The sequence below is a fragment of the Anastrepha obliqua genome, chromosome 1 (assembly GCF_027943255.1).
Source record: "Anastrepha obliqua isolate idAnaObli1 chromosome 1, idAnaObli1_1.0, whole genome shotgun sequence".
In the NCBI taxonomy this organism is placed as follows: domain Eukaryota; kingdom Metazoa; phylum Arthropoda; class Insecta; order Diptera; family Tephritidae; genus Anastrepha; species Anastrepha obliqua.
Genome location: NC_072892.1, coordinates 23,864,353 through 23,888,223, shown reverse-complemented (window position 1 = coordinate 23,888,223; position 23,871 = coordinate 23,864,353). Strand labels below are relative to the sequence as shown.

The following is a 23,871-nucleotide window of genomic DNA, read 5'->3' as shown; positions in this document are numbered from 1 at the left end:
CAATGTACGCCTTCTGAGTTGCTGATTGCAATTCAAAGCGACATGAAAGTTTTTATATTAATTCCACCTGGCAACGAATTGAGTCAAGAATAACCTACAGTTATGTGGAAAAAGGAATAAGAAGAGCATAAGTAGTAACAGAGAGTACACAAATTTAATTTGCTTGTGAAATTCCACATTTTGTCTTTGTCAGCTTTAAATGCCAACTTTTTGCTTCAGTGGAATCTTTACTGGTGTCAGTTTCTTAGATTTTCTTTAGAGTGTCACTTTGTCTTGCGTAGTAAAGTTGAGCAGCAACAGACAGTAGTAAATGTGTGAATATAAAAAATTCAGCATGCCCAAATCGGCCCTTTGAGCGTTTTTAAACACAGCTCAAATTGCCAAAGCAATCAACTTGAGATCGTTTTCTACTTCGAAAGAGGCTCGCACTTCACAATTTCAGAAATAGTTTGGACTTTTTGATTAACTCTGCAGCTCTGATCGATCAGCAGTGCATTGACTGCTGACGCTTAGGTGACAGTGCCTCAGCCACTCAGCACCTGCGCCTATTTCATTATGCCTCGAAAGTCACTCTCGAACGCATCTGTGTGGCATTGCATACTTGGCTGTGTTTGTGTGTGTTTGTGTATGTACGTATGTTGACCAAATTGTCAAAAAGTTAAAGAACTTTGATTAATTAAGCAGCCAAGTGGAATGGAATGGGATTTCGAAGTCGCTCACCGACAGATTGCCGCTAACCGGTCGATGACTTAAGGCTGGCTTAATATTTATACAATTCTGTATATGTATGATACATATACGCACATATGCACACACACATGTATATGTGTCTCGTAATTTTCGTATGAAAAGATTAAATTTCGGTAGACAGTTTCTTTTACAAAGTAGTTTCGTTTGCAAAGTGCGGGACAACCAAGAGGTAGGAATGAATGAATACAAAGAAGAATTCCTCAGAATGCTGACACTTAAGTACGAGGGTCATTTGAAAAAGTCCATGCAAAGCCAGAAAGATGACGTATCGAAGATATGTTTTGTTAGTAGCATCTCTTGGAAGAACGTATACCAAGTTTCAGCCAGATTTGCGCGAAGCTGGATTCGAAAAGAAGCTCGATGTTTGGGTGCCAAACTAATTAACACCGAAAAAAACATAACGGTTCGGATTTCCATCTGCGAAGACTTGGCCAAACGCAATGAAATCGATCTATTTCTTAAACGGATAGTGACTGAGGATGAGAAATGGGTCACATACGTCCATATTGTGGGAACACAATCGTTGTCAAAGCGTGATGAAGCAGCTCAAACGGTGGCCAAACCAGAACTAACCGTCAGGAAGGTTCTACTGTGTATTTTGTGTGACTTGAAAGAAATCATTTATTATGCGTTGATTCCGCATGGGCAAGCACTAAAGTCAGATCTCTACTGTCAACAACTGGATCGTTTGAAGCTAGCGATCGACCAGAAACAGCCAGAATTGGCCCACAGAAGAGGTATTGTATTCCACCAGGGCAATGTAAGGCCACACACGTCTGTACGGACTCGCTAAAAACTGCAGGAGCTTGGTTGGGCAGTTTTAATGCATCCACCAAATACAGTCCGGACCTGGCACTAAGCGATTACCACCTCTTTCTCACATTGCAAAACTTTCTGAGTGATAAGAAATTAGTATCAAGAGAAGATGCTGAAAATCGATTATTAGAGTTTTTCGCCAATAAGGACAAAGACTTTTATGCGAGAGGCATTATGAAGCTATCTTTGAAATGGCAACAAATTATACAACAAAACGGTGCATATTTGACGCAAATCGGACAATGCGAAACGTCTTAAATAAGATAACAGACTTCTTTATAATGACTTAAAATATTTCATGACATGCATTGCGAAATTCATCCCATTTGCTGTCTCCCTTGGCAATTTCATTGAAATTTACCATTGAAAACAATCAAAAATTTATTGTCGAGATGTCGCCTAGCAAACAAAGTCAGTGATGCGAGATTACGTCAGCAAATCAGCTCATTTCTTCAAAATCTCTGCGAGTTGGTTAGCGGTCTGATCTTGGCCACTCCTCTAGATTCTACGCATTGTGAGTCGAAGTTGCACTCACAGTTTTACTAGTTGGCCAAATCTGATATTCTAGCATTTCTGACACTAATGTTATCTATACAAACAAGGTGGCGCAAAATTAATCACCCTACCGGAAGACAATCATATTTGGCGCTTGTGAAAAAGACGGCTGCAATATATAAACAGACAATCAATGGGGCGCGTAAAGGTGAAAATAAAGATTTCCATCACTCAAAATCATTTTTTTTTTTGTTATTTTTTATTTAGTATCAAAGTTATCCAAATTCGATTTGGATGATTAATTTTGCGCCACCACACGTGTATGTATGTATGTATAACATAATCTTCCATTAACTGCTTTATTTTATTTACTTTGATGAGGCATTGCAGTGAAAAATTGTTTGCTCATACTTAAAATTGTCAAAAATGCTGACCCTTTAATAGCAACAAATTTCTAGGTCCCAGTCTTTAGTCGATTTCATGCGTTGTAAATTTTGTATTAAAGCTAAAGCTAATTACCATCGAACTTTGCACAGCAGATGTATAATTAATTTTCCATTTATTAATTTCACCTTTAATTGCATTACAACAACACAATCTCATCACACAGCAATAAAGTGTTCGGATACATAAAAGTACTTTTTACTCAGCAAGCAAGTTTCTATGACTCATAAGCGCTCGTAGTTCGCCGGTAATATGAAATGAATTTAGTTTTATTGCGTTGCATCGCATGACTTCAGAAATGTGGGATATAAATTTTTTATCGCACTCATTTAAAATGAGTTTTGATTTTGCCACCCGTGCCTCTTGTCTACTCACACATGCACATAATCGTTCATATGTTTGCATGTACATTTTTACAACTTTTCTTTGCGGCACTTCCTGGACTGATTACTCATCTACGACGCTTATTAGTCTATAAAAAGCAAAACAAGAACGAATTGTTTTGAGTTAACGACAAGACATAAGCCGCCCTTTCCACCTAACCACCTAGCCACCTAAGCCAAGCAGCCGTGAAGCAGCGCGCAATCAAATGTTTAGTCGTCACTCAGGGCGAATGTCTGATCGCTAGCTCATGTCCAACACACAGCTGATCGGCACATGCACCGAAACGGTTGATCGATGTGCGCCCGAAACGTGACCAGCACGGCAGCCGAATGAGATAAGCTCGAAACGGTTGTTGTTGTTGTTTCTTTAAAATAGACAGCAATTGAATGGCATCGAAATACAGTCGCCAAAAAATAAAAAAGGAAAATTAATATAAAAAATTATATTTCATTCGAATGCAATACAAACAAAAAAAGTACAAATGAGCAAAATACAAACAAATGAGCTATAAAGCAAGGTCCAACCAAGAAGTCAAAAATGCTGACAAGTGGCAATTGGAGTAAGTAGAGTGCGCCGCTCGTTCAGCTGCATGCGCTTTCGCTTTCATGTGTGACGCATTAAAATAACAAAAAGAAATGACAACAAAACCATTCTGCTGGTAGCATAGAACAATAAGAGCATAAAAGCGCATTCATACCTACATCCGTACATACAAACAGCACACAGTTATGTGTGCATTATGCATTTGACAGTCGCTGAGTCATAAGCAGGGCACGTTGAGCCAAAGTGCAAAGGCGCACGCCTTGGCTTAGCAACCCGATCGCGGTGCGCCGATTAAAAACTACTGGTGGATATATGAGCGAAAAAATACACCTACTTATATACGTACACACACACACACTCATACGTGTAAAATAGGAACATGTGCAACCCTAATGTAAGATAAAGTGAATATGCGTCATTAAATTCAATGAAACTCACACGTTTTCTATGTCCGAGTATCCATAAGAGTTTCTATAGTTGGGTCTGAATCCAATTGTTGCAACCTTTTGGTGGAGGATCGCTAATGCTCAGCTGTCAGCAGCAAAGACAGAGGCAAAAGACAAAGCACAGGGGTGTGCAAATATTGGGTGGACTAAAAAGCTCTGAATCGCATGCGTCGGGTCATACCCTCCGGCGATATATACAGCTGTATTCAGAATAATAGGAGTGCCCATGCCAACTATCATACATATGTATATTCAATCACAATCAGAAGCATGTAACACATGGGCTGAAAAGTGCCGGGCCTAATAAAAAAAACACGTTTTTTAGCTTTATTAATCAACATTTGTAGAACGATTTATCTTTCGCCTCAAAAAAAGTCTCAGTTTCAGCGTTAACCTCTTCATTCGAGTGAAATTCGTTAGCATTTTTTTTTATGTCTGCAAACAGCCAGCAGTCGCTGGGAGCCAAATCTGGTGGATGTGGAAGCAATTCGAAGTTCAATTCATGTAATTTTACCATTGGTTTCATTGCCTTGTGCGTTGCCTTGATGAAACACAATTGTTTTCTTTGCCATATGTGGACGTTTCTTTATGTATAATTTCGATCTTCAAACGCTTCAATAACCCAATATAATACTCACTATTGATGGTATTTCCCTTCTCAAGATAGTCGATGAATATTACACCACGCACATCCCAAAATACCGAGGCCATAACTTTTCTATCAGATTGTTGTGCTTTTGCGCGCTTTGGACGATGTTCACCAGCTGTCCACTCAGATAACGATCGTTTTGATTCCTGAATGAAGTGATGGATCCATGTTTCATCCAATGTTACACATCGATGCGAAAATTCCGTTTTATTACGTTTAAACACGGCCAAACACTGCTCAGAATCATCAACACGTTCTTGTTTTTGGTCAACAGTGAGCAAACGCGGCACCCACTTTCGACGGAGCTTTATCATAGTCAAATGCTCATGCAATATAAAGCCAACGTGTTCTTTTGATATCTCTACGATGTCAGCTAACTCACACAACTTCACTTTTCAATCATTCAAAACGATTTTGTGGATTTTTTGATGTTTTCTGGTGTTACCGCCTCATTTGGACGTCCACTACGTTGTGCATCATCGGTTCTCTGCTCACGTTTGGAGTCAGCAAACCATCGTTTTATGGTTGTTTCTGATAGAAACGGAGTCCAAACTATTGCCTCGCTTGAACGGTATTTTTTCCCAAACACCCATCAAGAAGCAGTATGAAATTAAAACACGAGTTTCTTTTTGATCCATAGTTTTGAAAATAACAAAAGTACCACCACTCTCAGCCCAATAACTCACGAACTAATGAATAGAATATCATGAAATTTTAAGCTGTATTTTTAAGGTCACTTCTAAGAGGTGTATGCAATAAAACTATTGCCATGTATGTGTTAGACCCGGGACTTTTCAGCCCATGTGTGAGGTGACTAACATCCGAATGCGTAGAGCTTTAATGCGGCATTATTGCACACATTTTTCAGATTCTTCAAAAATTTATATAGCGCAAACCTTGGGTGAACTCAAAAGTGTAGAAAGATATCGACCTCTCACTTCTTGGAGCGACATTGAAAAAATGTATCCCAAGTCATACACAAACTCTTACGTTTCATTCATAAGTACAGTAGTGTGCAGTAGTAAGAATAAAATTGTACTCCAAAGATAAATAAATAAATATCGAGTGCAAAGGCCAAGCGGTGGTTAATTTAGGAAATATGGAGGCGCTGAATTGAGGTATTACCAATTAGCAACGGTGAAGTGTTGTGATAGGCATCTGATGAAATGGGCCGTGCTGAGGCTACTTGAAAGTAGCTGAGCAATTACATCTCAAGTGATCCAAGTATTGTTGCAAGTTATACTGAAAATTCACTTTCCAAAATGACAAAAAATGTTGAACGAAAAAATTAAATTCTTTTCAAAATAAAAAAACAAAATTTTTTAAATATTATTTTATTTGTACTAAAAATAAAAAAAATTATAAAAATGTTAAAAAAAACAAAAAGAGAACAGATGTTTGAATTGAAAAACTCCATTCTAAAATTTTTCCGAATAATAAAATTAATCAAAATTATTTATTTTTTTTACAAATAAAAAACATTAAAAAAATGTAAAAAAACAAAAAAATAAAAATAAAGAAAAGAAAACATACTTGAAAAAAGCTCCATCCCAAATTTTTCAACATTGAATAAATCTCAAAATTAATACTTTTTTTCAAAATTTTTTTCCGCTTCATTTTATACTCAAGCCTACAAATAAAGGAAAATGACAAAAAATCTGAGCAAAAAAATTAAATTATAAAAATTTTTTTTAAAGCTTATTTTATATGTACTAAATATAAAAAAAAAATTATAAAATTGCTAAAAAAAAGTTAAAAAAAGAGAGCAGATGTTTGACCTGAAAAAACTCCATGCCAAAATTTTCAGCTTGAATAAATCTCAAAATTATTATTTTTTTTTTTAATTTTCTCCGCTTCTTTTTATACCCAAGCCAACAAATGATCGAAAATGACAAAAAAATGTTGAGCAAAAAATTTAAATTTTTTTCAAAAAAAAAATATTTTCGAAAGAATTTAATTCTTCAAAAAAAAGTTTAAAAATTACAAAAAAAAATTGTTTAAGCTTATTTTATATTTACTAAAAATAAAAATAAAAATTATGAAAATATATAATAAAAAAATAAAAATAAAAGAGAACAGATGTTTGACTTGAAAAAAACTCATTACCAAAATTTCCAGCATGGAATAAATCTCAAAATTATTAATTTTTTCAAAATTTTTTCCCGCTTCATTTTATACTCAAGCCTACAAATAAACGAAAAGGACAAAAAATGTTGAGCAAAAAAATAAATATTTAAAAAAAAAAAAATTTTTTAAGCTTATTTTATATGTACTAAATATAAAAATATAAAAAAATAAAGAATTAGAACAGATGTTTGACTTGAAAAAACTCCATTCTAAAATTTTGCCGAATTATAAAATTAATCAAAATTATTTATTTTTTTCAAAATTTTTTTCCGCTTCAATTTATACTCAAGCCCTCAAATAAACGAATTTTCAGAAAAAATTACTGCAATGTCCAAAAAACTTACTTCTTATGTAGAGCACTCGACATGGAATAGCTCAGCTATGAGATACTCGCCAATAGCGCCACCACTTCTACTATCGGCTTCAATAGTGGTCTTGTGGTAGCTTTTAGTTACTAATCGCCCCATCAGTTTGACCTCCAGGCGTATCCTACATCCGACTCTGTGCGCCGTCGCTGAACACTCAGCAGCATCCATCCGTACATCCATATACCATACGTTCCAAAGGGAGATAAAAGAAACGATGATGATGATGATCACAGCTCGGAAGTTGGAAGTTGGAATTTGGAAAATTACTGTGTCAGGGCCTGCCCTGTGCTTAGTTGAAAGCGGCGACGAGACGCACGAGAAGGGAAAGCGCTCTAACCACTAAATATTTTCATTTGCACTTGCCTTCTATTTGTTGCAAGCCTTCGGCTCGTTTCCGACCGCGCTTGTTACAATTTCCAACCGCGTGAGTTTGTACTGAACTTTGGTGGTAAAACTGATTAGTTGGTAGACGTCTGATATTTTTTATGCTCGAAGCAGTGATAAAACATTCCCAGATACGTCGTTGTCGCTGCGATAACGAGAAAAAAATTTTGTGGCATAGGCTCACCATTGTTTCCAATATTCCCAGTGTTTTGTATCACCGCCGAAAACTGTTTGCGGTTTACGCTGATAAGCATAAGCGTAAAGGTGACAGATGCGTGCGAACGCTGCTTCGTTGGCGTGGTCAATGCTGTTCCGCAATTGTCAATGCTGTTCTTATCTGCAGACGGACGTGCCTGGAAGAGTTTTGGCATTTTTGTGCACGTTGCAGGCAGCGCAGCTAAATAGCAAGTCTTATCTACTCAGTGGTTAATGTGGCTGACTGGTTGTGGAATTCCATTTGCTTATTGAAAATTAAATTTACTCACATAAAATTTATGTTTTTTCGTTGAGAAACCTGCCAACCACAAAACAGCAAAAAGAAAACATCAAACTTGAAAAGCTGCATGCCGAGCTGGTTCAAAAAGTTCTGCGAATATAGTGTATTTTTCTCAAAAGCGATGTTATCGCCGTCAAAGTACTGCCCATCAACTGCAACGCACTTATGTCAGCGTTTGGTTCAGCTCTCGAATCATTTCTGGAACTCGCATCTTCTATTTTCGGTATAGCCATCAGAGACGTCTTCGAATTTTCCATTACTTCCTTTCGGCTGTGAAAAGGCGTTCTCCATAGTGGTTTTTTCACCCGAGCAAACAGACAAAAAATCAGATGGATTCGATGGCTGTTCCGTATTTGGATGGTATTCGTTTCGTTCTTCGTCAAATATTCACAAATTGTGATGGCACTGTGCGACGGTGCGCTATGAGGGTGGAAAGTCCAGGAGCTGGTATCACACAAATCCTTTCTTTTTTGGCAAATAGATTCACGTAAACGTCTCATAACGCCCAAATAATGAACTCAAATCAGTTGGCGTAGAGCGTCACCTGGCTGTTGTTCCGAGAACTTTTGTTTCAAGGTGGTTCATACACACATAGTTTCGTAGCCTCTGTTGTAGACTCAAATCAGCTGCAGACATTCAGAAGAAAACAATTTGGAATACTTTTTGACTTAAGCTTGCACACACACACATACATAAATACATAGATAAGTATGCTTTAACTTGTGTGTGTGTGTGTATCGGTATTTATTATTCATATTCATTACCTTATGCGCAATAACAACATTCACACAATGCCAACCACTGGCCATCGGCTAATTAAAATAAATACCCGCCCGAACCGGTACTTTGCGTTGACACGTTAGTGACGTTTGCGACGTTTATGCTGCCGCGTTCATAATTCTAAAGCAGCTACAGGGCAGACATTTGATTGCGCACACTTAAAGACACACATCCACACATACATTCATACATACATACATGCATACATCCTTATATACAAATATTCCATTAATCAAGGTTAACTCGCTGAGACCCATAAATTAGCATAACGCATGCGTACGTATGTATGTACATATGTATGTGGGTACGTGTGTACGGAAAGCCACTCTAAAATTGCGTAAATGTACGTGCGAGTATGAGCGACGTTGCTAATGTTGCGGTTTATGTAGATTCGATGTAAATTAGATGTAATTTTCTTTAAATTCACGTTCAAGAAAACTATGCGGATTGAAAGTTATACAAAAGGTGTTTACGTTCAACACACAAACAACTACAAATACTTGTTTAATTCACTGATATTTTAAGGTTTTCCCCAACCAAAAACAAAAATCAAACCACTATGAGCTAACGTCTAAATTTTTACTTGGCTATTCCATTTGGAGTGGTTTTCGAAAATCATTTTCAATAACAATATTTCATTAGTATTTATGTAAATTCATTTGAGTGAATGATATTCACTGTCTATTGAAGCGAATTAATATGAATAAAGCCTATGTAGATAATTGCTATTGACAAATAAATTGAAGTAATTTAACACATAATCATGACAGGCTAAAAATATAATCAACACCGCGCGACGAAATGGTACCTCATCAACATTTGGGCAATTTTGACATTTTGTTTTTATTTTTATGAATGTTCATTATTATTGTATAAAAGTATACAGAATTATCAAATTTATTTTTGATTAATTTTTTTTTTTATTATTTTTTTATAATTTATCCTTTATAAAACAATGTGATGCCTCGTAATATGGAAAAAATATGAGGAAAAAAAATTACTTCACTCACTTCGGTTTTTCGTAACTTTTCACTTAAAATGTTTCCCCATAGAAAAACAAAATATATATGGGGCCTCGTAATATGGAAAAAATTATAACGAAAAAACTCATTTCACTCACTTTGAATTTTTACAACTTTTTTTCTTATAATTTTTCCCATATAAAAAAATTACTCCACTGACTTTGATTTTTTATAATTTTTGTCCTTGCAATTTATCTACAATTTATGCCATACAAAAAAATGTGATGCCTCGTAATATGGAAAAAATTATAACGAAAAAAATCACTTCACTCACTTTAATTTTTTATAATTTTTTTCTGTATAAATTATTCCATATAACAACAAAAAATATATCGGGCCTTGATAAATTATTCTTTTAATATATTTTTTTTTTCTTATAATTTATCCTACATGCAAAAAATATGTGATGCCTCGTAATGTAAAAAAATTATAAAGAAAAAAATCACTTCACTCAGTTTGATTTTTTATAATTTTTTCCTTTAATTTTTTACCCAAAACTTCTCCCATATAAAACAAAGATATGTGATGCCTCTGAATATGGGAAAAATTATAAAGAAAAAAGTCACTTCACTCAGTTTGATTTTTTATAATTTTTTTGCTTACCGTTTATGCCATATAAAAAAATATTTGATACCTCGTAATATGGAAAAAATGATAAGGAAAAAAATTAAAAAAAAAAATCAAAATGATTTTTCAGCGATTTCAAACCTACTAAAATTTAATGAACTATAAAACTGTATATCAAAAACCTCTGCAGAAATTAAAATTAAAAGCTGTACAAATCCAATGAAAAATTTTAGGAATTTTCCTAATTTTTTAATTCAATTAAAAAAAATATTTCAGGCATCAGGCCTTACTTTTTAAGTCATTCATATAAAGGGTGGTTAAGTTTCAAAGGCCGGTGTTGATTTTGAAGAAAATACAATTTTTTTAGGAAATTATTGTCATTTCTCTTTATTATGATAATATTTGTATGACTCAATTACGTATGGAACAAAATATTGGCCAAATCGACGCCGCGGGCTCGGTGGCCCCCCTCCATCCGATGGTCCAAATTTTCGATGACACTGAGGCATAATTGAAGTTCTATACCGTTAATGTGCCGAATTATCTCACCCTATAGCTCTTGAATTGTTGCTGGCTCATCGACGTACACCTTTTCTTTAAAATTAACCCAAAGAAAGAAGTCCAACGGTGTCAAATCACATGACCTTGGCGGCTAATTGACATCGCCGCGACGGCCATCAAATTTTTCGCGCAAAAGAGCCATTGTTTCGTTAGCTGTGTAACAAGTGGCACCGTCCTGTTGAAACCACATATCGTTTACATCCATATCTTCCTATTCGGGCCATAAAAAGTTCGTTATCATCTCACGATAGCGAACACTATTCACAGTAACTGCCTGACCGGCCTCATTTTGGCCCAATGATGCCGCCGGCCCATAAACCGCACCAAACAGTCACTCTTTGTGGGTGCATTGGTTTTTGGCAATCACTCTTGGATTATCATTCGCCCAAATGCGGCAATTCTGCTTATTGACGAATCACTGAGGTGAAAATGTGCCTCATCACGGAAGATGATTTTCTTCACGAAGTGCGCAATATGCATTTTGATTTGAACGCCCGTTTTCATAATAAGCCTGAATAACTTTAACGCGTTGCTCGATTGTGTATCTTTCCATGGTTCAAATTGAGTTAGTCATAAATTGAAAAATGTCAAATGAAATGCAGAGAAAAACTTGACTTTTAGGTGTAGTTCACATTCAAGATCGGCCCTGGAAATTTAACCACCCTTTATAAGCGCAAAAAACTTGTCAAAATCAGTAAAAACTTTGATGTGCTATAATTTGAGACGGGGTGCTAAAGGAAGAGCCATCGATTGCTGGATTCACTGCACATAAAAATCAAATAAAAGAAAAAAAAAATTTTTAATATACTAAGTTTCTATAAGCGAGCTACAAAGTAGAAAATAAATTTTCCCAAACTCATAGATTAGTCTTCATAGTTTTCTTTCTGTTGTTTTTTTTTTGTTTTAATATAAGCATTTTATGCGATTCAAAATGCAAAACGTGGAGCGCAACCAATGGAATTGAAATGATTTAATTCATTAACAATACCCATAGATTTAATGGTCAATAAGTCTAAGGAAAATCGTTCATTGCGCAACTCCTCAAATGCTTGATCGAAATTTTCGAGCTTTTGAACAATGTAAGCAAAACTTTTTTTTAAGAAAAATTTTTAATTGAATTTACCAGCATTTCTTGAATTTTCCAACGCCGTTTGCATTGTGCAGAAATAATTTGAAGACCTTAAAAAAATGCTGACAAAAAAGTCAAAATAATAATCAAGAGTATCGCTCGAAGTACTCGAAAAAGCTCGATATACCCGAGCTCGTGCTCAAAACTTTTCGGGTAATGAGCGTTTGCGAGTAAGCGGATACTCGTTGTGTGAAATTGCAAGCCTGAAAAGGAACAACAGGAGCGTCGGTCTTGTACTCAACCTAGTAAAAGATAGAAACAGCGCTGCAATGTCACATGCGTTAATTTTTTTTTCATCTTACGATTTGAGTATTGACTTATTGAAAGTAAAAGCAGCCTCGTCGGTACAGTCCGAAAGCACAAAACATTCTTGTGCGTGAAAACTACTAAGAAACGGGAAGATAACGTACGCCTCGTTTTTGATAATCAAGCGACTCAAATAATCCGAAATTAATGACTTTCATAACAAAACCAAAAAGTAACCTACTACTGTGGGCAAAAAGTAAGGTGAATTTATTTGTCAAAGTTCGCGGGATTAAAATTTCGCTCTAGTTATTTTTTTCATGAGTTGGCAGCACTGTTAATAACATCTGGGCCAACTTTTATGTGAATGTCATTATCAGTAATATATTTACACTTGTGTTTACCAAACGACCCAGAGTGCATTTTTCGATTTTTACAATGTCTGATTTGATTGAGCAGAGAGGTGCCATCAAATTTTGTTTGCGGAATGAAATTTCGGCTGCGGAAACGTTTAGCATGTTGCAGAAGGCATTTGGTGATTCGACCATGTCGCAGAAAAATGTTTATAAGTGGTACAAAGACTTCAAAGAGGGTCGAGAACGTGTTGATGACTTGGAGCGCTCCGGACGGCCATCGACGTCAACAGATGACCAACACGTCAATAAAGTGAAGGAGTTAGTGCTCAAAAATCGTCGGTTGACTGTTAAAGATCTTACTGATATGATCGGAATATCAGAAGGATCTGTGAAAACCATTTTGAAAGACCATTTGGGCCTACGAAAAGTCAAATCTCGTTTGGTACCGAAAACTCTCAATTTCTTGGAAAAAAGTCGTCGCGTTGATGTGTATGAAACAATGCTTTCAGACTAACAGGACAAGCTCAAATGCATCATTACGTGAGATGAGACTTGGATTTATGCTTACGACCCTGAAACAACCGACCAATCAAGCGAATATCGTGCTAAAGGCGAGGCCAGATTCGATTTTCGATTTTCGTGGTGTGGTGCACTATGAATTCCTTCCACCTGGCCAAACTGTTAATAAGGAATATTATATTATATGAGCGTTATGCGTCGTTTACGTGAAGCAATTCGTCTAAAACGACCAGAATTATGGGCCAACAACTCTTGGATTTTGCATCACGACAATGCACCGTCTCACACTGCACTCGTTCTTCGTGACCATTTCGCCAAAAATTCCACGCATATCGTTCCGCAACCACCGTATTCGCCTGATTTGGCTCCGTGTGACTTCTGGCTATTCCCAAAACTCAAGAGACCACTCCGGCGAACGCGTTTCGAGTCGATTGCGGAGATAAAAGCTGAATCGAAGAAGGTGCTGATGGCTATACCGGAAATGGACTATTTGGCATGTTTCGGGGATTGGGAAAATCGTTGGCCTAAGTGTATTTCAGCGAGAGGGGATTATTTTGAAGGGGATGAAATTGATTTACAAGAATAAATAAAGACTTTCCATTTTACAACCAAATTCACCTTACTTTTTGCCCACAGTAGTATACGTGATCAGGTTATCAGGGCTTACACTTGCAAGCGGATATCAAATCGATAGCTTCAGTCTGGTTTTACAATATTGTTTTATAGTTTTCAGGAGCAATTTCTAAAAAACTTAAACGTCGCATGTGTCTAGCAGAGCTCGGAAATTAGCAAGAAAAATGTGTAAGAAAATAAGGTGCAGAGCTCGATAGCTCCCTCGTGCCAGTCCTATCGAAATCGCTGTAAGAATCTACGACAATTCCGCAGAAACTGCTGAAACAATTTCACAACTTACAAATTGAAAACATGTCCAAATCGATCCAACGGCACAAAATAAAGGGTTTTCAGATTGAAGGTACTTTTTTCAATAGGGGTTTTTTAACAGATCATGCGTGACTACCGTCAAAATAAATATCTCATCCTTTTAAGTATTTATTGACACTTCATCATGGAAAGTCTTACTTACGCCTCAAAAAGTTTATAAATCATAAGTGTGAAAAAGTGTTTATCGCGCGCTCAGGCCAACTCATGGTGTTTCGCGATGGCGCCGGTTTTTGGCTTGAAGGCTACGTCAATAAGCAAAATTTTTGTACCTGGGCGGTTTGCTCTTTAGCGGCGGTTTGCTCTTCAGCCCAGGTACAAAAATTTTGCTTATTGACGTAGCCTTCAAGCCAGACAGTACATCCATTGAAAACAACTGTTTGGTGCGCCCTATGTGCTGGAGGAAACATCGACCCATATTTCTTCAAAAACGAGGCTGGCGCCAATGAAACAATGAATGGCGAATGCTATCGCGCTGTGATTAACAGCTTTTTGCTGCCGGGAATTGAAGCCCGTGATCTCCACAACTTTTGGTTCCCGCAAGACGATGCTACTTGCCACACAGCCCGTGATACAATGGATTGACTGCGTCGTCGTTTCGGTGAGCAATTTATCTCTCGTCTCAGAGCAGTGTACATATTGGCCACCCAGATCGTGTGATATCACACCTTTGGACTTTTATTTGTGAGGGGTATAAAGTCTAAGTATCATACTTTGGGGATAAATCAGTTTCGATTGAGGCATTGAAAGCCAACTTTACTAAAGTTATTCACGAAATACCGACCGAAGTCCTCCAGTGATAAATTTAAAATTGGTGTTTACGGATGGCCAACTTACGGTGCAGTTGTGGTCAACATTTGAAGAGAATTCCCTTTGAAAAATAAATGTCATCAATGAAATAAAGATAAAGATAAATAAAATAAAAATAAAGATTACCCAATCAGTTTGAATTTTCGTTGTTTTATTACAATTTAAAATCCGATACCTCTAAATTGATCACGCTTTTTAACAACACATGTGTCAGCTGGAATATGTCTGACAACGCTCAGACATAAAACAAGCATAAGAAACCCCTTTTTTTACTTTTATAAATTTATAATTATATTTATTATAAATATAAAAACAATATAAATTTTATACATGCACTTTTTTATACATATACAATAATTTTTTTTATATTTATTATATAATATAAAAGAAATATAAGTGTTAAATATAATTTTTTTTTTATGTATTTATTTTATTTTTTAATATAAAAAAAATTTATAAAACTTGAATTATAACCAAAATATTTTTTCTCTCATATATTGGGTCATATTGACCCATTAATGACAAATACGTTTCTTTTTATGAGTGCAGCATAAGGGTTAAAGATATTACTCTCCAAGGGGCGCTGGCGTCGAAATATTTCTGAAAATCTTTTTTTTTTATATATTTCTTCTATATTTCCCGCTGTAATCAAAATACCTATATTGGCCAGGAATAACATATGATTTTCTCATTAACTTATTGTGGTACTTCACTTGTAAGTGGTCATTCTCGTGAGTTTGGCAAGAGCAACAGGTAACCATAAAACATATTACCAATCATAACTTTCCACTGAATCACGCCTTTTCTAAAAATAACTGTGTAGAAATGTACATAAATATAGGTATATACGTATGTGTGCATACATACGTACGTACATAAAGAATTTTAACTCATTTAAATTTATAGGCTAGAAATGAAATCGAAAGGAAACGTGAAAATGAAAACAAATCGTTTGCTCCCACATTTGAAACATAAAATAATAATGATTTAACTCATGCCAAATATTACAAGTGAAAATGTCAGTGAGTGGGTGGGCGTGACCCTGAATTTATGTGCGCGCTGTAAAACTAAAACTACATACATTTACATTTGTGTGTACATAAGTGTGTGCGTTTAAGTGGGCAGCAATATGCATTCATATGTATACGTATATATGTACGTATGTACATATGTATATATGCATGTATGTATGTATGTATCGGGCATATGTAATATTTATGTCAGTGACTTGAAAAGGTAATAAAAGCGGAAAGTGCCTCGTAAATTTTTGCCACATTAAAAGCCTCACTCGTAGGCACATACATACATACACACATGCAAATATGCACGAAGATGCGTCGCAATATGCATGTGAGTGTGTGTGTGTGTATGTGTGTGTAAGTATATACAGCTATATTATTTTATTAGCCTTACCAGCATCTCGGCACAAATGAACAAACAACATCTAACGCTCAATACTGCGAGTGCAAGTGAATTTTTAAATGCTTCTTTGTGGGTTTGTTGCCATTTCACCTTTTGTTATTCCCGGCATTTTGCTGTGCTTTAAGTAATATTTACTTTGCTTGAGTTTCTATTTTTATTTTCTTTCATAATTAGCCGGTTGTTCGAGTGTTTTGGATGAGCAATCGTTGTTGTTGCTGTTGCTGCTGAACAACATTTATTTCGACGCTCAAATTTCACTTTCGTATGCTGAAAATTTCTCTTAAAAGTTTAGCTAAAAATTCTCTTAGCGTGCTAGATGAACGAAGTGGTCCCGCCGCGACTATGTTTGCTTTCCGATTTTGGTATAATGCATGAGAGAGTGTGTTTGTTTGCTGGTTGGTTGGCAGATACACAGCGAATGCCTGGCACGAAGGAGAGCGGATGTTGATGTCGGGCGGCAGTGGGTCGCAACTACCTGTGCGAAAAAGTAGCAAACACACGAAAAGCTCAAATTCATACACACACATTCACATGCATCTGAATCCTTTGCATGCTTAAATGTCTTCCATATACATAATGTTGTTGCCGCTGTTAATGAGTGTGCGCACATAGCGGGAAACGAGCGAGCAATGTACGAAAACAGAAACAAACATATTGACTCCTGGGGCTCCCGCACCAATTGCTAACTCCGAAATCAAAATACATGCATACATATATTACATACATACATGCATCGACACCGAAAATACGTCGTCTCGACGTCGACGTCTGCACACTTGGCAGCAAGAGCCACGCCAGCAGACACAGTACGCTATCGAGGAAAAACTGCTCAGATTGTGAAAACAAAGAAAATCCCACCATACACACGTTTGTATGTATGTATGAAGTACAAACGTATCAACGCATGAAAACAATACGAAGATACAAATTTTTATATCTGAAAAGCGAAGAAGGAGATAAACAAACAGCATAAAAAGTAAAACGTATGGGGAGCAACAGAAGAAGAGCGCGATACATCGCTCTGCGATACGTAGCGGGAGGATGACTTTGGTCTTTGAGCTGTGCAAATGACGGAATAAAAACAAACCCGCGAAAATATCTATACACTCGCATTCTCACCAATATAACAACTGCTGTTTTGTTTCTACATTCAGCGTCAACGTCGGCGCGAGCAGTGTTTTACAATCAAACGCAACGGAGAGCGCACCGCGCACTGTTGTTGACGGTGGTAGTTTTAGCTGCTCACTTCACCAAATGCCGTCGCTTCATCGGTGGTGTGGTAGTGGTGGTGGTAGTGACAATGATTAACGTTAACAAATGTGGTTGGGTTAGAGCCGAAACATGCCGATTCAGAGCGCATCGGCCTAGTGAACCTCTTAAAACGAAACATTCGAGCGCAGCGTCGCCGCTATTGGGCACACAGAGAGTGAGCGGCAATCAGCTTGCCGATACCAATACCGATAGCAACTAATCCCGAAACCAGCCATCAGCTAATAGTTGACTTTTGTGCAGTCATAGAATCATTCTTAAATGCGCGCGCGAATCGTTAACACGTCAAAGCAACAACGTAGCAAACTCGGAACGCATCAAAATTGAAATAATAAAATAAGCAATAAAGTGTATTTTCGTTTTGACACTCGGCCGGAGCATACTTTCATAATAGCCCCAATCCGTACATAACAGTGCATATAGTATGTACATATATACGTATTTATGTATTCTGTATCAGCCCAAAGTGGGTGAGCGTATTTAGCAAAGTGTTAGTGAGTGCATATATACATACATGTCTTCAGTGCGAGAGAGTTGTGCGTACGTGTATGTGTGTGCTTTCAAAGCTATCGTACGTTGTGTATTTTGTGTTTTTGCAAAGAACAGCGTTAAAGCTATTTACGATTCGTACGGGCTACTTGTCCGCTGACAGACTAGCTGCTGCTAGCTGACTGACTGGTTATTTGGTGCTGGCGAGCAAACACTTGTGGTAGTAGTACTTTGGCCGTACGCGAGTAAAGCCATAAATGTAAACAAAGTGCGCTAATTAGAAAAAAAAGCGAAGTGAAAAATCGAGTTCATAAAGCTGCATCGAAGCGCTTCAAAATAAAAAATCAAAGCAAATTTGAATAAATAATAACTTTTTTTCCAAAATATTATAATACTCGGTGTTGTCACACATCTTGCGAACAGATTGACATTTGTATGACAGCTGCATTTGCAAAATACCAACAACGCAGCCACTGAACATTCAATCAGTTTTAAAGCGACTAAAGGCAAAATGTGGTACGATAAGATTAGAACAGTTAACAAATTTTGAAAATTTGTGTGCTTCGAAATAGTAAAAATACCAAGAAATATAAAGTTATTTGAGAAACAGAAAAGCAATATAAAAAAATTATTAATAATAATAATAAAATTGTTGAGCAAAACACTCATCGGTGAAACTTGAAGAAAAACTAATTTCAAAAAGTGCAGAAAAAATATAAATATTCAGTGCAATTAACGCAAAAGAGTGCAACCAAACTTGAGCCAGTTCACTTGTGGTGTTAAAAAATTATATATTATGTGCAAAAATTGAAAATAAAAGACTTTAAAAAAACTGCTGCGGCAATTCAAAAAGTTAATGCACGCTTAGCTGTGACTAAGATAATCAAAAGTGTAAAGAACTTACGAAAAAATTAATTGTAAGTGGAAAAAATGAGTTCAAATTACACACTCAAAAAAATGCAAAGCGCAACCAAAATAAATCAATTAACGGAAGAGCAAAAAATGTTTAATATTTATGTGCAATAAATCCAAAGTATTAAAAATTAAAAGCGGAAAATAGTTGTGAACAGCTCGAACATGAAACTTGACCTGTAAATATGCAGGCGTATGTATGTATGTGTAGGTATATGGTGACATACATAAATACAAGAATTTGGTAGTTCTTAGCAAAAGTGAGATTTTCATTGGTCGAAAAACGCAAAACTTGCGACTGAGCTGATTTCCTATACTTAAAAGAATTTTTGAATATATTTTAGTGCTCACCATTTGAAGACAAAACTAAAAACGTCAGAGGCTATAATTAGATTAATAACGAGTTAAAAATTAAAATATGCATGCACCTACACACATACACACACACATAGCGTACATAAATAAATGCGCTTAGTATCTTCTTTTCGTGCTTTACAGTAAGGAAATTTATGAGATTATGGCAGCATTCGCTCACAAAGGGGAAAATTTGAAAAAAAAAATTTGGGCAAATGTAAAATTTGCAGAAGCATGAAAGCTTTATAGGCGGGAATTAGACAGTATAACTGTGCAAAATTCAAAATGTGGGATAGGAAAAAGTGAGAAAGATGGAGATTGTATACGAGATGGCGCAAAATTAATCATCCACTCTTTTTTTTCCTTTTTACTATATACTAATAAAAAAATAGTGAGGGAAAACTTTGTGCTTGTCTGTTTGCATACAAGGTGGCGCAAAATTATTCATCCATTTTTTTTACTTTTTTACTGTATACTAATATAGTGAAGTATATAGTATATATAAAAATAGTGAAGGAAAACTTTATGCCTGCACGTTTGTATGCAAGGTGACGCAAAATTAATCATCCATGCTTTTTTTTAACTTTTTTACTATATACTAATAAAAAAATAGTGAAGGAAAACTTTGTGCTTGTCTGTTTGTATACAAGGTGGCGCAAATGAATAAATTAAAATAAATACTAAATAAAAAAAATTATTTTGAGTGACTTTTCATTTGGAACTTTTCTGAGGTTTTTCTACTGGAAAAATGATTTTATACCTAATATTAAATAAAAAAATAATAATATAGAAATAATAAAAAATATATAAATAAATTTAAAACGTTTTTGTTTTTTGTTTGTTATATTTTCAACTTCAAAATTCTGCAAGGCACTTAAGAAATTTGTTGAAACTGCACTCGACCACCTGTAGTATTGCCAGCAAATTGTTGCAAGTACAAAATTTCTAGCAATTAAATTTTAAATAAATTTTTTTGTGCATAGGTAAAAAGTTTGCAGTACGACTCTGGCAAAAAACACAAAAACAAAGAGCTAGTCCTAGTTCATAAAAACCCCCACAATCGAATTATTTAGTAGCTTGAGCAAAAATTTAGTAATTCAAATATTTGTATTTGGTTATAATTTCGGAATAGAAATTTACCTTTAAGCGCATTATACTAAAAACCAAAAACAAAAAAATTCTATTTTGTAATTTTTCCTACTGCCTGTGCCATTAACTCTAGAAATACTATAAATAAATAAACAAGCTAGTGAAATTAGTTTGAGTTGAAAAGGCAAAAACACAATTTTTAAAACATAAATTGTTGAAATCCTCTGCTGTGACACAAACAACCGAAAATATACCTAAAAAATTGCCTGAAATCTGTGCCAACTACTTTTCGCCAAAAATTTTTGATGCAAGTGAAATAGCCAATTGCTTGAAATTGCTTGGTGGCGCCGCTTAGCCTAATTTTTTGGTTACAAGTGCAATATAAAAATAAAACTCAACAACAATAGCAACAGCAAGCAGTGCACAGTACACAGTACACACGACCGTGTCACCCAAAATTGCTAGCGCACACCCAAAAATACACGACATTCAAGATATAAAAAAAAAATTCAACGCAGAACTGACGCACCTAACTAACAGCTCAACCTGCAGCCCACACACACACACACGCAAACGCACCACAATTTATCGCTGTCATTTACCGGCCGGCATTTTGTGCCAATTAAAAGTCACACAATATTCTGTGAGGCTAAGGCGACAAACGGACGGACAAACAGGCAGACAGACAGGCAAAAGCAACATGAACTATTTCTGCAAGAGCAGGCGTAACAGTTGCAACGACATTCAAATTTCACATAGCCATACGCATGTATGTATGTACCTGTATATGCATGTATGTGTGTGTGTGTGTTAAGTTCGCCTGCCCGTTTGGCCGCTTAGAGGCAAGTGATAGTAACTTTTTTCGCAACATCTTGGCCAGCTTGGTGTTTCATGCGCATTGGGGGCTGAGCTTTGGTGGTGGTGGTTTCTTTGTATGCGTGAGTGCGCACATGTGTGTGTGTGTGCGTGTGCGCTGTTGATGCACGCCTGTGTACCACTTCTCGGCTGACACGGTTCCGTTTGCCTACTCGGCTGGCATTGCCAATAGCCAGCCAACACTACCAACAGCAACTACAGCAAGTGCAGCAATTATACGCAATATACAACAGCAACAACAACACCACCATTTACATGCGCTTCACTCAGTCACAGCAGCAGATTTCACATAAAATAAGGCAAATAACTTAAATTTGTGCGTTAGTGTTGCGTTGTGATGGTATTTAATTGCACGCAATTTATAAAAACGCAAAAGGAAAATCAGAAAACAAAAACAAAGAAAGTAGCAGAAATTGTGAAAATAATTTAAAATTAAACTGATGTAAAGAATTGTAGCTATATTCGCGACAACAACCCACAAATTTTCGACAAAAATTAGCAAAATAGCTTGCAAGTGAGCGAATGTGTGCAAATTGTGAGGTTACACAGGCATACACACACACACACGCGCGCACACTTACACATACTTTACAGAATTTTGATTCTGATTTTGATTTTGATCAGAAACGAAATTCTTCTACGCCACATTTTGCGAGGCGACATTGTAGAGCATAAATTCTTTGTTAAGGCCAGCTAAATTACAACAACGACAACAACAACAAGACGATTGCGGCATAATTGATTTAAGTAAAAAATTAGTGCAAGAAATCAGCAAAATATACTAAACGTGAAATTGTGTTTAAAAATTCCGCTACTGTGCATTAAACAGTGCAATAGGAAAAGTCTCCAAGCCTTGAGAAAAAACTTGTTTGTAATTACTTAAAAAAAATTGAAAATGTAAAGTTACTCCTGCGCGCACCAAATCTAAATGCAGCGTAGAAGAAAAAGTGCATTATAATTCAGTAAAATTAAAGCAAGCAAAATAAACAAATCATTCGTTTCAAAACCCTCCGAAAAGGAGCGAAAAAAAAACCAACTACAAAACCGCAAAACTTGAGAATCATTCAAAATTATATACGCGTGATTTTATAAAAACAGCGCGTCAACTGTCGGCCTCAAAGGTGAGTCTAATTTGTTTACAAGGCCAAAATTACTGCTTTGACCATCAAAAGAGCAAAAAGGTGCCGTCATTTATAGTATAGCAATTAAAGTGCTTTTTTAACTCATTTGCTGTCTTAGATTTTTACAAACGCGAAAAGTGGTTTGAGAAAGTTTCTTTCCACTTTTCGGCAAAAAATTTCGAAAGCGAAACTTGCATACCCCGGCTGCAATTATGAGAAAGCAACTGAATTTCTAGTTGAAAGTAACTGTGGCGTATGGAATTTGATGTGAAGTATAAATAAAATTTTAGCTGAAATCTCAAAATTATTATTAAGCAGCAAAAGTTCGATCACTCCAACGGCAGTCGATTCTACGTTAACGTAACGACCCGGATTTTTTATGCATCCAGCCAGGGACTAACACTTCAGCAACATTCCCCGTACATGTATGGGGAACTTTTATGCTGCTACAACAATAAAAACAAAAATCCAGCCTGCTTTGCTTTGCCGCCAAAATAAAATTATAATTTTTTTAGTATATTATTTTTTCAAAGTACGATTTTTAAAAATATCTTGACTGCGCCTAGCAAATGCCTTTTTTTTTTGCAAACACAGTTTTTTTACTATAAATATTTTTATATTCTATAAAAATTGGCCCTGCGGTTTCGCAGCCTCGAGGTCACATATACAAATGCAATTTGTTATGCTCTAGGCGCAAAATTAGTCATTCAATGTTTTTTTTATAATTTTTTACTATACACTAATAAAAAAATTATTTAGAGTGACGGAAATCTCTATATTGACTTTTATGCGATCTATTGCTTGAATGTTTATATACAAGGTGGCGCAAAATTAATCATCCAACCATCCATAGCTTGTATGTTTGTATTCCGCAGCTGGAGCGTTCAACGCCATTTGCAAAAAATTGAGATTTATAAAAATTTTCCGATAGGATGATTAATTTTGAGCCACTACTTTATGTATTACTATTATTCGCACATATGGAAAAATTCTAAAATTTAGTGTCAATTCTAAAATTTAGATACAAAATTTACTCTCCAATACTCAAACTTGCAATTCGTACATTTTTAAATTTAATAAATTATTAATTAAATGTAAATTAAAAATTAATTCAATTTAAATTAAATGTAAATTAAAAATTAATTAAATGAAATTTAATATTTTTGACATTTTTTTTCTCGTTAAACAGGAACCCATTGAGCTAAAGAAACGTTTGGAAGAAGTGCGTCTGCTGGAATCACGACGCTCCGCTCGACTGGCCGATCAAGAACGAGACACGGATTTCGCACGTCTCGCCGATATGGGTGGTGACCGCCGCCGTACAACATCACACAGCATTGAGGTGCCATTTTCCTTAACGCCACAAAACAAGTGAGTATCAAATATCCAAAAAAACAAAAAAAACAAGATAAAGCAAATAAGTTCGTGGAAAAAAAGTATTTATTTAACATAAATAATATAAAATAATTTTTTTTCTTAAAATAAATAATACATTTTTTTTTGTTTTTTAT

General features: G+C 35.8%; 1 protein-coding gene across 1 annotated transcript in view; it reads left to right on the top strand.

Moving 5' to 3' along the window:
* Positions 1 to 18,059: 18,059 nt before the first annotated feature.
* Positions 18,060 to 23,871, top strand: part of LOC129244111 (uncharacterized) — a 58,071-nt gene continuing 52,259 nt past the window's right edge. The window contains exons 1-3 of the mRNA XM_054881756.1: positions 18,060 to 19,121; positions 21,928 to 22,360; positions 23,550 to 23,731. Coding sequence (XP_054737731.1) covers positions 23,661 to 23,731 — 71 coding nt within the window. The 5' untranslated portion in view covers positions 18,060 to 19,121; positions 21,928 to 22,360; positions 23,550 to 23,660. The remainder of the gene's footprint in view (positions 19,122 to 21,927; positions 22,361 to 23,549; positions 23,732 to 23,871) is intronic.